At 36.5% G+C, this 12,993-nt stretch overlaps 1 protein-coding gene across 1 annotated transcript in view; it reads right to left on the bottom strand.

Annotated features, from left to right (window-relative positions):
• Positions 1-12,993, bottom strand: part of MASP2 (MBL associated serine protease 2) — a 900,261-nt gene that overhangs the window by 109,805 nt on the left and 777,463 nt on the right. The window contains exon 9 of the mRNA XM_044063217.1: positions 2,751-2,888. Coding sequence (XP_043919152.1) covers positions 2,751-2,888 — 138 coding nt within the window. The remainder of the gene's footprint in view (positions 1-2,750; positions 2,889-12,993) is intronic.

Raw genomic sequence — 12,993 nt, 5'->3', positions numbered from 1 at the left:
TATTTATATTTATATATATAGGTCTTCTTCAGATTGCCGACATTTCAAAATGCCGACACCATGTGGCCGACAGTTTGAAACGCTGACAACCTGAAATAGTAGTGCAAATGACTAAAAACAGTGTTGGGCAAGCCCCCCTCTACCCCCCACACCCCCGCTACTTAAATATTCTCACTCCGAGATCGCACTACAGTGAAGGAAAGGGGAATCTCCCAGTTCCAAATTGTAGCGGGATGTCCGCTATCATTTGTCGGCTTTTCAAATGTTCGGTCATATGGTGTTGGCCATATGGGTGTCGAACATTTGAAATTTCGATCAAATGAAGGGCTCCTATATATATATATAAAACCACTACTAAATCCCAAAAACCCAAACTACCAACGCCCAAAATCCTGAGACCAAATACCCGAAACACTAAAATACCGAAACATCAAAACCGCGAAATTCAAACTAACGAAAATTAATCACAACATACACCACACACATACACATACATACACCTTCCCCCAGAACACAAACACACAGACCTAAACTACAGACAAGCAGGGGGGCAAGCCCCCATGCACCCCCCACACTCCCCCTACTTAAATATTCTAACTCCAAGGTCGCACTACATTTACAAACACACAAGACACCACCACACACCTACATTCCCTGCACACACATTACAGTCACAACACACACTTACACACTAAACCCCTAACCAACACATTTAAACATAGATACTTACCTGACCTTCCACCATACAGCAACACCAGAAGAGCGAATGTCAACTCCCGATGATCGGGATTTTGAAATCCGCACTTCTGGTCTTTTGGTAATTAGGAGTTTTGGCTATATAGTCTTGAAAGTTTGAAATTTGGTATTTCAAACTTTTGAGATTATGTAGTGATCGCATATATGTATCTATATATATATATATATATATATATATATATATATATATATATATATATATCTATATATATATATATATATATATATATATATATATCTATATATATATATATATATATATATATATATATATATATATATATATATATATATATGTATATATATATATCTATATATATATATCTATATATATATATATATATATATATATATATATATATATATATATATGCTGGGGGCACTTGTCCCCTGCAAAAAATTATTTAAGTTAATTCTTTTCACCCTTCTGTGTTTTAGGCAATATTTTCTGGTGTTTCTGATGCTCAGCATTGTGGAGATCAGTGATTCATAGCAGAACCCTATTCAATATTTCCATCTTCAAGGCTGAATATCTCAGTATTGTAACCTTTCCTGAGTGTGGATTCCGAGTTCCAAAACTGGATTTTGAAGTGGGAGACTCTATTGTAAAGAATAACTCCAGTGCATCAGATTTCCATGTATTACATTTATGGTTCCATGAATGTGTGTGGCTACCAGTAAGGAGTCATGGAAGGAATCACCTGGAAAAAACATTTGGTGGGGGGCTGATCCAAGCAGAGTGACACCATCTAGTAGTATCTGATTGTCACTTACCAGTCCTAATAGATGCAAAGGGAAAGGAGGATGTACTAACTGCTGCAGCATTTTGTCATCCTTTGAAATGGAAGCTCTCCTTAATGGCTGTGACCTAACCTTGCGAGCCTCATTATGTCAAAAGTTACTGGATCCAGATTCTGAACATAATCTTGAACATCCACTTGTAACATGAACCAAAAGGCATTATTGACACTAATAAATGGGGCCAGGGAGTGCTTTTCATAAGGAGGAATTATAGGACTCTTGTTTGATACTAATTTGGGAAATGTGACTGGCAACCAGAATCATGGAAACTTAGTCTAGTGGCCTACTATACAATAACGGGTCATTACTATTCAAAAATGAGCATGCTGATTGGACAGCCCAGCCAGCATGTCCATTGTAAATTGAGCAAATATCAACTGAAGTTGAAGTACTACTGAGTGGCCAGACATTTCTTTTGGCATATACTGAATGGCACACCAAAATATGACAAAAATCAGGTACGTTCACATTCTGCAAAACTAAAACAAAACCATACTTGATTTTCCTCTTAGTTTTGTGCTGTCCCTGTAAATGTTTGTTTTTTAATAATTAAAAAAAAAATAAAAAATAAGCAAACTGAGACAGAGATTCTGTTTTCTCTGTCACTTCTCCTGCACTGATGCGTTGTACAAGCATGGGGATGTTAATTCCCTTACACATGCACAGTACAGCAGAATAGCAAAGATAAACTGGAAGAAAACAGAAGCCCCCTTATAGAACTGCATTATTTAAGAAAGGCAAGTCATTTATTTCTTAAATAATGTTATTGTATTAAAGCAATAATCTACTCCTGTTTGTGGGTATATCAGGATTTATTCACTGTTTGCTTGGCTTAATGATCAAACCCACACCAGCCTTAGGTAAGTCCTGCTATACCCATACACAGTTGTGGATTACTGCTTTAATGTAGCATGGAGCTTCCAAAGGAATCATGAAGAATGCATTCGATGACAAAAAATATCACACTGAATACCATGTAAATACGAAATACCTATTTTAAACTGAACATATGAGCGCTGAAACCAAAACGTTAAGCAGCTACAGTAAACTGATGCCTAAACTTCTGTGAACCACATTATTTATTTTATTATTATTATTGAGTGCGGATATGCAAAAATACACATTCTAACTGCATTACAACAACTGCCTAATATTTCAACAGAAAATGCAATATTAAATCTGTTCCATCTTACCATTGCTTCCTTCTTTCATGGCATAAAATGGCTCTTCACATTTATATCGGATAGCAGACTTATAGGTTGTGACACCCACTTCTGTGATGTATTCAACTGTAGCATTGTCCGCATTATCTGGATCTGTACAGTCGACAACTGTGGACAAATACACATAATTTCATCAATAAGGCAAAGTACGCCATGAAACTGATTCAAATTAAGCATTACTGTATCCACTGTCTATGAGTATTTTTTATTGCTACTTCTGTATAACTGCTGGGTATGGCACACTGCATGTAAAGGTGAGAAGTTACAACCTCTGCTCAATATTTGGTCGGAACAAAAGCCAAACACATTTCTTTCTTTTTATTAAAGGCTTATGGGAACTACAAGGCAAGCACTTCTACAAACCATGTATATGTTGCCAAATACCATCCTCAAGCTGTAAACCTCACTTCCAGGAGGGAAAAACATGTTAAGCTAGGGATGAACTTGGAGATGTCCTTCAAATCATCAAGGTTAGTTCTGAAAGAGGCAAGGGTATCACTTGGCTAAGCATGAATGGGCAATTTGTTCTAAAGATGGGGCAACTACTGGGCAATGAAATTTTCCCTCCACCATATTTTTTCATAGATAGTTACTAGGCTTGTAGTCCAGAAGACCATTAAGGGGCCTAGCACAAATTCCCAATTGCCCCAAAACACTGTGTGGTTAAGTGACTTGCTCAATGTCACACAGTAGGCAAATGAAGGCTGAATGAGTCAAACCCAGTACCACAGGGAATATCTCATTACCATCTCATAGCCTTAATCCTCTGCGCCAACTGCTAGACTAAAATTAATCCAAGCATTTGTGGTTGGAATAGAAGTCACAGCCTTCTGATCTTTCAGTACCAAAGACAAATGTTTTACCTGTTGAGCCACTGACATTGATATTTATATGTTGATGTTTTTTAATCTGTTTGTTAACTAGCTGGGTAAGCCCACTGAGGCCACTGAAGAAACTGTCCCTTTTCAGGAACAATATGGGAGCACTTAAGAGTCACACAGGCCAGTGAAGTAGCATGGAATCAAATTCTGAACCTTGGACAAAGAAAGCAGTTCATTAACAGTTTAAACTTTAGATCAAATTTTTGGTTGGGGCATTGTGTAACCATTCACCCTGACGAGGTATAAGAGATTCATTAGGGTGGGGTATTTGATGGTACTGAACACCATGCATAGATCTAAATGCAAAAGTGTATGACAGAGAGTAAAGGGATGGGGTTTCTAGTCTGTTTTGGTAGCTAAGAATTTTTAGGCCAATAATATTTTTTCATCAGAAACCTTTGGGAATTTTCTGACTCATGCATTATATGTCTGTCTAAGTACATGGTGAAAGGGACTTTGTACTAAATGGTGCTATATCAGGTATATGCAGAACATTTTTTATAAACCTGTTTCTTGTGTATGGACCCCAGTTCTTATCTTTCTACAGTACAGTTATCACACCTCCTCCTCTTCCCCATCTACATGGATTACCCTTTCAGCAAGTCTAAGCAAGGAACTACTTTTGTACTGCATAATTTAAAACCCAAGATGATAATTATAATCATAAAAACAACTAGGTAACCCAAAACTCTCAACGAACCCTTATTTCCAAAGTTAAAAACTATGGTTAAGCACTTTTGTCATCTACTGGCATCCACAGAACCATTGAAAAACGTATACTGTGCAAGCAAACAGTGAATAAAAACACATAGGCACACACACCCTCTTCAGTTTTGTCCAATAGCAAAATGAGAAACATGGGAAACTTCCAATCAGGTACCTTACAAAAACATCCATTGAAAATTGAAAATCAGTCTCCATACCTCTTGAATAATTATGAAAATACAGCCACACATGCTGTCCAATGAATTACTAGAACTACAAAGACCAATCCTGTGCTGGAAAAAGAAAAGTTAACCAATAAAAACAAAGAATAAGAAAGTTATACTCTGGGAAAAAGTTTGTCATACTCGTATTGCTCTGTGTTTCAATACACTAACAATCAAAATGGAATAATTGAGTCCTGGTGGCATAATGACATTTAATTTCAGCTGCCACATCATTTCATGGTGTAACAGGTGTTTTTTTTTGCAGTTAACCAATAAAACATTACACCCCACCTGTTCCAACACACAGAAATTAAATTTGACAAAGTTACAGCATATTAGTGCATGTGTAGCTAGTGTGGATTTAACTGTACATCAGTCCGGGTGGTTTATATGGCATGGTGTGGGTCATGTACTGCTTTTTACATTGGCAAATCCAACAATGCACTAAACAAAAGAATATATTAGCACATTTACAGCATTGAGAAAAAAGACAAGAGCACACTAACTAGACATGTGCTAACATGCTGTAACTTTCAGATTTAATTTCTGTGTGCTGGAACAGGTGGGGTGTGATGTTTTTTCTGGTGAGTGGAAAAAACACCTGTTACACCATGAAATTATGTGGCAGTTAAAATTAAATGCCGTTATGCCACCAGGACTCAATTATTCAATTTCAGTTGTTAGTGAATTGAAAAACAGAGGAACAAGAGTGTAAAAAACTTTTTCCAGAGTACTGACTTTCTTATTTTTGTTTTTATTGGTCAACTTTGCTTTTTCCAGCACAGGATTGGTCTTTGTAGTTCTAATAATTCATTGAACAGCATGTGTGGCTGCATTTGCATAATTATTCAAGAGGTATGGAGTTTGATTTTCAATTTTCATTGGATGTTTTTATAAGGTACCTGACTGGAAGTTAGCCATGTTCCTCATTTTACTATTGGACAAAATTGAAGGGGTTATGTTTGCCTATGTGTTTTTGTTTACTGTTTGTACAGTACAAGTTATTCAACAGTTCTGGGGATGTCAGTAGATGATGAAAATACTTAACTGTAGTTTTTAACTTTGGAATTAAGGTTTGTTGCGAATTTTGGGCTACCTGGTTGTTTTTATTATTACTGGAGTTTTTTCGTACCAGTTCCTGAGTTCCAGTCGATGATAATAATAACGGTAGTGCAAGCTGTCGATAGAAATGTCAGGTTTCATGATTATGTAAACTTTAGTTTTTCTGCTTCAGATTTAGTGGCCATTTTATACAGCACACTAAAAAATCTGCATATTCTGTGCTACAGTGGGAAGTAAACAGAAGTACACCCTCTATCTATAGAGCCTGTATGGGAAGATTACGCTCCTTCCAGGGTCTGGCCTACACTATTCATGAATTTAGGCCACTGGTATGTCAAACAGAAAATGTCTGACACGGAAGGGATCCATGCCTTTATGCTATCCTGTCCTAGCGATTCTTTTTTACATTAATGCAGCTAATAACTTTGACACCGAATTTTAGTTTTAAGATAAGTCTATCTTAGTGTCAGACTGTCACTGCATTTATAAGGAAGATGCAAAGTACACACATTACAAACTACAGTTGTGGTCAGTGGTGTCAGTTTAAATGGACTTACTGTATGTCATTTAAACAATGATTTACTTTTGACAACAGTACACCAATTACTTTATATTTATTTATTTTATTTTACATTTGTTTACCAGGAAGGTCTGTCTGGCCAAAGACCCATTTTTCAGTGGATGCCTGAGGGGAAAAGCTCCAAAAAGAAATTTACAAATAACTATATAGAACAGTAATATAACCATATTTAAAACAGTAACATTCCAAGTAACTACAGTATTTTAACATAGGCAGAGAAAAAGTTATACCATATAGGTTTCTAGCCTATATAAGACAGTGGCATTATTTAGACCAAAGAGCAGTAGTAACTTATCTAATACAGTGATTTCACATAGGGAGTAAACATATTCCTTGTAGAATATTACCATTATTATTTTATCTTGGATAAAATGGATAGACATCAGCAGATTGTGCAATGTCAGTAAAAGAAAACCATAAAGCAGTAAATACAGCATGCCTTAAAATCATTCCCAGTTCATTAATAGTGGAAGCACTGTTACACTTACCTATCATGATTGTTGTTGTGTCTTTCTGCTTTTCCCGGTTAGGGGTCACCACAGCGGAACTCCGGTCCACTAATGATTGGTAGTTGATTTTTTACATGCCGAGTTACCAGCCCTGACGCACAACCTTCAACGAAGGTACACCCATTCACGCATGTCGCCATGCAGAAGACGCTCTAGCTGAGAATCAAACCGGACAGCGTCTTACTGTGAGGTGACAACGCTACCGCAGCACCACCACCACAGATAATACAGGAAATAAAATTCGGCTATACCTTTCAAAATCCATCATCTATTTTGTATGGTGCATTTGAACTGAATGTTTTTCTTCACTTTGTCTTTCTATTGTTGAAGACCAAGCAGGGTTAATACTTAGACGGGCTGCTGGGAGCACTGTTTACTATATCGTCACTGCCAAAGACCCTTTCCACTTCACTCTCTTCAAAGAGCATGGCATGATATCCCATACTATTTCTGAAACATGCCCCACTTCCACTCCCAAAATTCTCAGCTGATCTAGATATGTGTCATTGCCTTCATTAGTAGAATAAGCTTGTATCCATTGTTCAGTCTGCCTGTAGCAAAAGGATGAAGGTACATTGAACTATAAAAGGATGAAGGTACATTCAAGTGTATGTTACGACTGAAGAGGGAGAGACCTTTGAATGTTAGCAAATAAAAAAATACTACTTCCATGAGTCTTGACAATATTCCTGGATGCCTGCTGAAAAGTGTAAAGTCCCATTTAATAAAACTTCTCCCATCAATTATTCAAATGGCATCTCTCCACTGGTTAGGTCTTGATTAATGGAGAATGGCAGTTGAGGTGCATCTGCATAAATGTGGTCCCTATACTGATCATGGGTCTATAACAGCCCTATTAGTTTCACTAATATTATTTGTAAAACTCTAGAATATATTATAGCTGATCAAACAAACAATGATATAGGTGACCTTATGTCCCTGGATGCACATCATGTTGTCTTTCTAAAAGGGAGGTCACGCCTGCTCTGCCTGGTTAAATTTGAACATTTATATATACACCTAGAACTTTGTATCCAGCCATTTCCTGAAGTAAATTATTACTGAGTTTGCATATTAGATTATGTCTGAAAGTACCAAAGTGCATTACCCCTCTTTTTGTTGGATTAATATTCAAACCACTTTTATTAAGCCACCTATATAAATCCAACACATGTGAGTTGAAGGCCAAGTAATAAGAAACATAAGTAATAAATGCTCAGATTTTAATTCTGTCTGCATATTTAGACAACCATTAGGTTATATTTATTGATACAAGTGAACACAAAATTAAATAAAACAGGATCCAAAATGCCCCCCCCCCCCGAGGAACACCCAAGGTGATCTCAGACCATTTTGAATAGTGGCCCTGTACTTCGACCCTTTGGCATCTGTGATTTAACTATCATCTTACCCATTCAGTGTTATACAAGAGTATTATTCTGTCTTATCAAAGAGTTTAAAATATACAAACTAATAAATAAAAAAGAACTGCACAGGTAACTCTCGACCAACACTATTTATTTAAGCCAAATACAGTAAGCGCTTTCATTTAGTTAAGTAACTAAACTTCTTCAGACAAGTTTAAAAGCATGTTTTAGACTATTAAGTAGTATTCCGCCAAATCACATGATGCACTGAGAATCACCTGATCTAAAAAGTCATATGATAAAACAGTATGTCATGAAACTAACCAAAAAAATTTTTTTAAAAACAAGTTATATGAAACCAGAAATAAACAATAAAGTGGTAATTAATAGGATGGAAATTAAGCTACAAGATAAAGATATTAGTACAAGGTCCGAAGTTAATATTTAAACAATATATAAACTTTACACTATTGAATTTTGCTTATCTCTCCGAGCTCTTGAGCTTCAATATACAAGAGATAGAGCAAAAATCATTTAACCCAGGGTGCATATAAGCATCCAGTCTAACTTGCCAATATAATTCAAGTTGCTGTAAGATTAAAGATTTTAGTCCGCCCCTTTCATTTAATTGGACTTGGTCTATAATTCTGAAAGAACAGGAATGTCCAGAGATCAGGAAACTTGTTTAGCTGAAGCATTTTCCATTTTGTTCTTCCTAATACTATGTAGGTGCTCGTAAATTCTCCCTAAGTTTGCTGTCCATCTTGCCTATAAATTGCCACTTTATTGTTTATTTCTGGTTTTATATAACTTGTTTTTAAAAAATGTTTTTTTTGGTTATTTTCATGACATACTGTTTTATTATTATATGACTTTTTTAAATCAGGTGATTCTCAGTGCATCATGTGATTTTGTGGAAGACTATTTAATAGTCTAAAACATGATTTTAAACTTGTCTAAAGAAGTTTAGTTACTTAGCTAAACGAAAGCGCTTACTGTATTTGGCTTAAATAAATAGTGTTGGTAGAGAGTTACCTGTGCAGTTTTTTTTTATTTATCAAAGAGTTTATTATTACTACATGGAGAATGCTTTCAAATGCTTTTGATAGGTCCAGATATACATTTGCTACAGTGCTATCATTGTCTATTGCTGCACGAATATTTTCATAGAATTGTACCAAGTTTGTAAAAAAAGTAATTGTTTTTATAAAGCCATATTGATTCTGGCCTACGTGTTGGTGTGTTTCCTTCATTGTTTAATAAGGATAGCAAGCATCTCTTTCCCATGAGAGATGTTAAACTTATTGTGCAATAATTATTACAAGATTCCTGGGATCCATTCTTATGTATTGGAACAATGTTTGCTAAACTCCAATTGTCAGGTACAATGCTTTTCTTTGATAACATATTAGATAGCACAGTTAAAGGCCATGTCAGTTGGTCAGTAGTGCTAGAGGTAAAGCTGCCTGGGATTAAATCCAGTCCCATTGTTGCAATTCACTCTGGTCAATGCTAAGTTAAACATTTCTTCAGTAAATGTGGGTCTCATAGCTTGAGATTTATCAGGAATTAAAATATCATGAAAAGCAGCATTTTCAGATCTAACCAATTTTGCAAAGCAATCATTTAGGACTTCCACTATGTCTTTGCTATCACTAAGAAGAATTATTTTACAAAAAATTGGACCAACTTTAATATTAGAATATTTGGTACTGTTATCATGATAGCAAAATGTTTTAATGTCAGGGCTTTTGATAAAGGATTTTTCATAGGAGGTTTTAGAATATGCAATTTACTTTTTCAATTTTTACAAACTTTATTAAGTGCATTCTTTGTATATTTTGATCCAGTTTTTCTAAATAGTTTATACTTTCTTCTTTTTTATATATTTTATTTATTTATTTCACATTTGTTAACCAGGTTAGCCCAACTGAGTTTGCAAACAAACCCATTTTCAGTGGAGACCTGAGGGGAAAAGTCCCATCAAACATAAGTAAAGATAAAGTGACAATATACAAATATTAATAACAATCACGATACAAAATAATTGTAAAAAGAAAAGGTTATTAACTATTTGCATTGTATTGATAGTAAGCAACCCATTTTCAGTAGAGACCCAAGGGGAAAGAGCCCCAGCAAACATAAGCAAAGATAAACATACAGGACAAAAACTATTAAAAATAACAATGCAAATACAAAATTAAATTATAAAGAGAAAAACAAAAGAAAAAAATATGAACATTAAGGCTTGCACTGATATAAAATTTATTACATAATACAGTAAAAACAAAAGATAATCGTTTTTCAAAAGAAGGACAAGTATAGATATTGATAGGAAGTGGGGGGGATAAATAGTGTGGAGAATGGGAGGGGGAGAGAAAGGAGGGGGTTATACTAGGGCTATAGTAGTAGAGCTCAGGGTTTAGGAGGTTAGTTTAAGCAGAAGTTATTAACAGAAAAAGAAAGTTAGGAGATGCAACAGGTTATACAGTAGGACAGACTAAGACTACGTGTGGTTAAGGCAACGGCATAATTTCAAGTTTAGTAGGTGGGATTTAAGCTCCTTTTTAAAACAGAAAAGGAAAGGTTGGATATAATATGGAGAGGGAGTTTGTTCATATTTAGTGCGACAGAGTGTTCGTAAAGTAGTGTGCCAATGTTCCTTTTGAGTTTATAAACTGATAGAAGTCACTGATTAGCACTCTAGAGAGGCCCGGAGGGGTTGGAGTAGAGAGTAATATGGAAGGCGAGAGCAGGACAGGCAGAGGGGATGCTGAGTATGGAAAAGGTAGTGTGGAGGTGCGATTGTAGGAGAAGGTGTGGAAATCCCAGCCAATGAAGTTTGTTTAGTGAGAGGCAGTGATGTGAAGAGAGTGGTTGGTTTAGAATAAATCTGGCAATTTTGTTGTATGTTTGTTCCAGTTTCTGCACTGAGGTAGTTTGGAGATTGATAAGGATGGGGGAAACGTATAGAAGACTAGGTAAGAGAAATTATTGTGCAGATGTGTGTTTAGTGGCAGTAGTGAAAATTTTTTTGTTCCTACAAAGTAGTCCAAGTTTTTGGTGGGTTTCTTTCATGGCCTGTTGTATGTGCAAGTCAAATTTTAGTTGGTCATCAGTTATTACCCCAAGGAGTTTGGTGTGCGAGGCAGGGAAGCTAGTGGTGCCATCTAGGGAGGAAAGAGAAAAGTTGGATTTAAGATGAGAGAGTGTCTGAGGTAGGAAGAGAAGGAGTTGCGTTTTCTTAGGGTTAAGGATTAGGTGTTTGTTTCTGAGCCATTTTTCAACAGAGATAAAGGAATTCTGTGTTAGTGTGTGTAGTTCAGAGATAGTATTGGAGATAGATAAGAAAGTAGAGTCTTTTGCGTATTATATTACAGATGAGAGACTGCAGAATGAATGTAGGTTGGTAAAAATGTTGAAAAGGAGCGGTCCAATTATGGAGCTTTGAGATATTCCTGTTTGAGCAGCAAGGAAGGGTGAGAAAGCCTGCTTCCATCTAACAGCTTGTTTTCTGCCAGTAAGGTAGGACTGAAACAAGCCAAATGGAAGTAGAGAAGTTTAGATCTGAGAGTTTGTTAATGAGAATGGAATGAGACACAGTGTCAAATGCTTTAGAGAGATCAAGGAATAGACAGGATATGAGGAGGTTGTTGTCCCTAGCTTCTGCAACCTTTTGAGTAAAGGATAGTAAGGGAGTTGAGGTACTGTGTTTATGGTGGAAACCATGTTGTGAGGAGAGAGGAGATTTTTGTGAATGAGATAGGACAGTAGTTGAGTATGTATACATTTTTCAAAGATCTTAGAGAGCGGTGAGAGAATAGTGATTGGTCTATAGTTAGAGGGTTCAACAGAGTTGCAACCTTTGTGCAGAGGAGTGGTATAGAAGGATTTCCATATTTCCGGTACTGTAGATTTTTGAATGGAGTGGCTGATTAAGATAGATACAGGATATGCAATAGAGTCAGCAGCAATTTTCAGAAAGTTTATCAGTGGAGGGAGAGCATGGTTTTAGTTTAAGAAGCAGGGATTTGATATATTTAGTAGAAACAGGTTGCAAGGTAAAAGGCTAAGAGACAGAGGAGCATAGAGTTTTTTTCCTTAGTGACTTAGTTAACTTCTTATTCCACCATGGAGGTAGGATGTGCTTTAAGCCAAATTATGTGTTCTGAAATGACTGTAATACCATAAACGGTTTGCTTTGGGCTACACTGCCCCAATTTAAGTTCTGTAAATAGTGGACCAATTGTAAATCATTTAGCCGTGTAAAGGCATAGCTAATAACAAGTACCTTGCTGAAATTAATTTGTAGTTCAACAGTAAATTCCAAGGCTGAATGGTCAAAGGTTCCTAATGGAGACAGAGGAACAATATTGTGAATTTTATTGCTAATACAGTGCAGTAGTACAGCGGTTACATTGTCGCCTCAAGCAAGAGGTTCTCCGGTTTGATTGTCAGCTGAGGTGCCTTCTGTGTGGAGTCTGCATGTCCTTCCTGCATTTGTGTGGGTTTCCTCCAGGTGCTCCAGTTTCCTCCCACATTACAAAGACATGTGTCTGGAGTGCTTCTCTCTGGGCCTCCACTGAAAATTGACTTTGTTCCAAGTTGGACTTTCCCGGTAAACAATTCATAGGTTCATAGGTTGGTACTAGGCTATCAGCCCTAGGGCCTATACAAGCCTAGCCATAACAATTCCCTGGCTATTTCTTCCCACATTATTTACTTTCCTGGACCCCTGTCTAGCAGGGTGACTGACATGATCCCTGGGGTGAATTTCCTTTCTCCCATCCAATTGTCAAGGTTCCTCTTGAAGAGGTCCAAAGAGGCACTCTGCTTGACATGTATGGGCAATCTATTCCAGAGTCTGGGGAGTCTCTGGGTCAGG

This window comes from Protopterus annectens, chromosome 2.part1, assembly GCF_019279795.1.
Source record: "Protopterus annectens isolate FY-2018-M chromosome 2.part1, PAN1.0, whole genome shotgun sequence".
Classification (NCBI taxonomy): domain Eukaryota; kingdom Metazoa; phylum Chordata; order Ceratodontiformes; family Protopteridae; genus Protopterus; species Protopterus annectens.
Note: the sequence above shows the minus strand (reverse complement) of the source record. Positions and strands in the feature narration are given on the sequence as shown.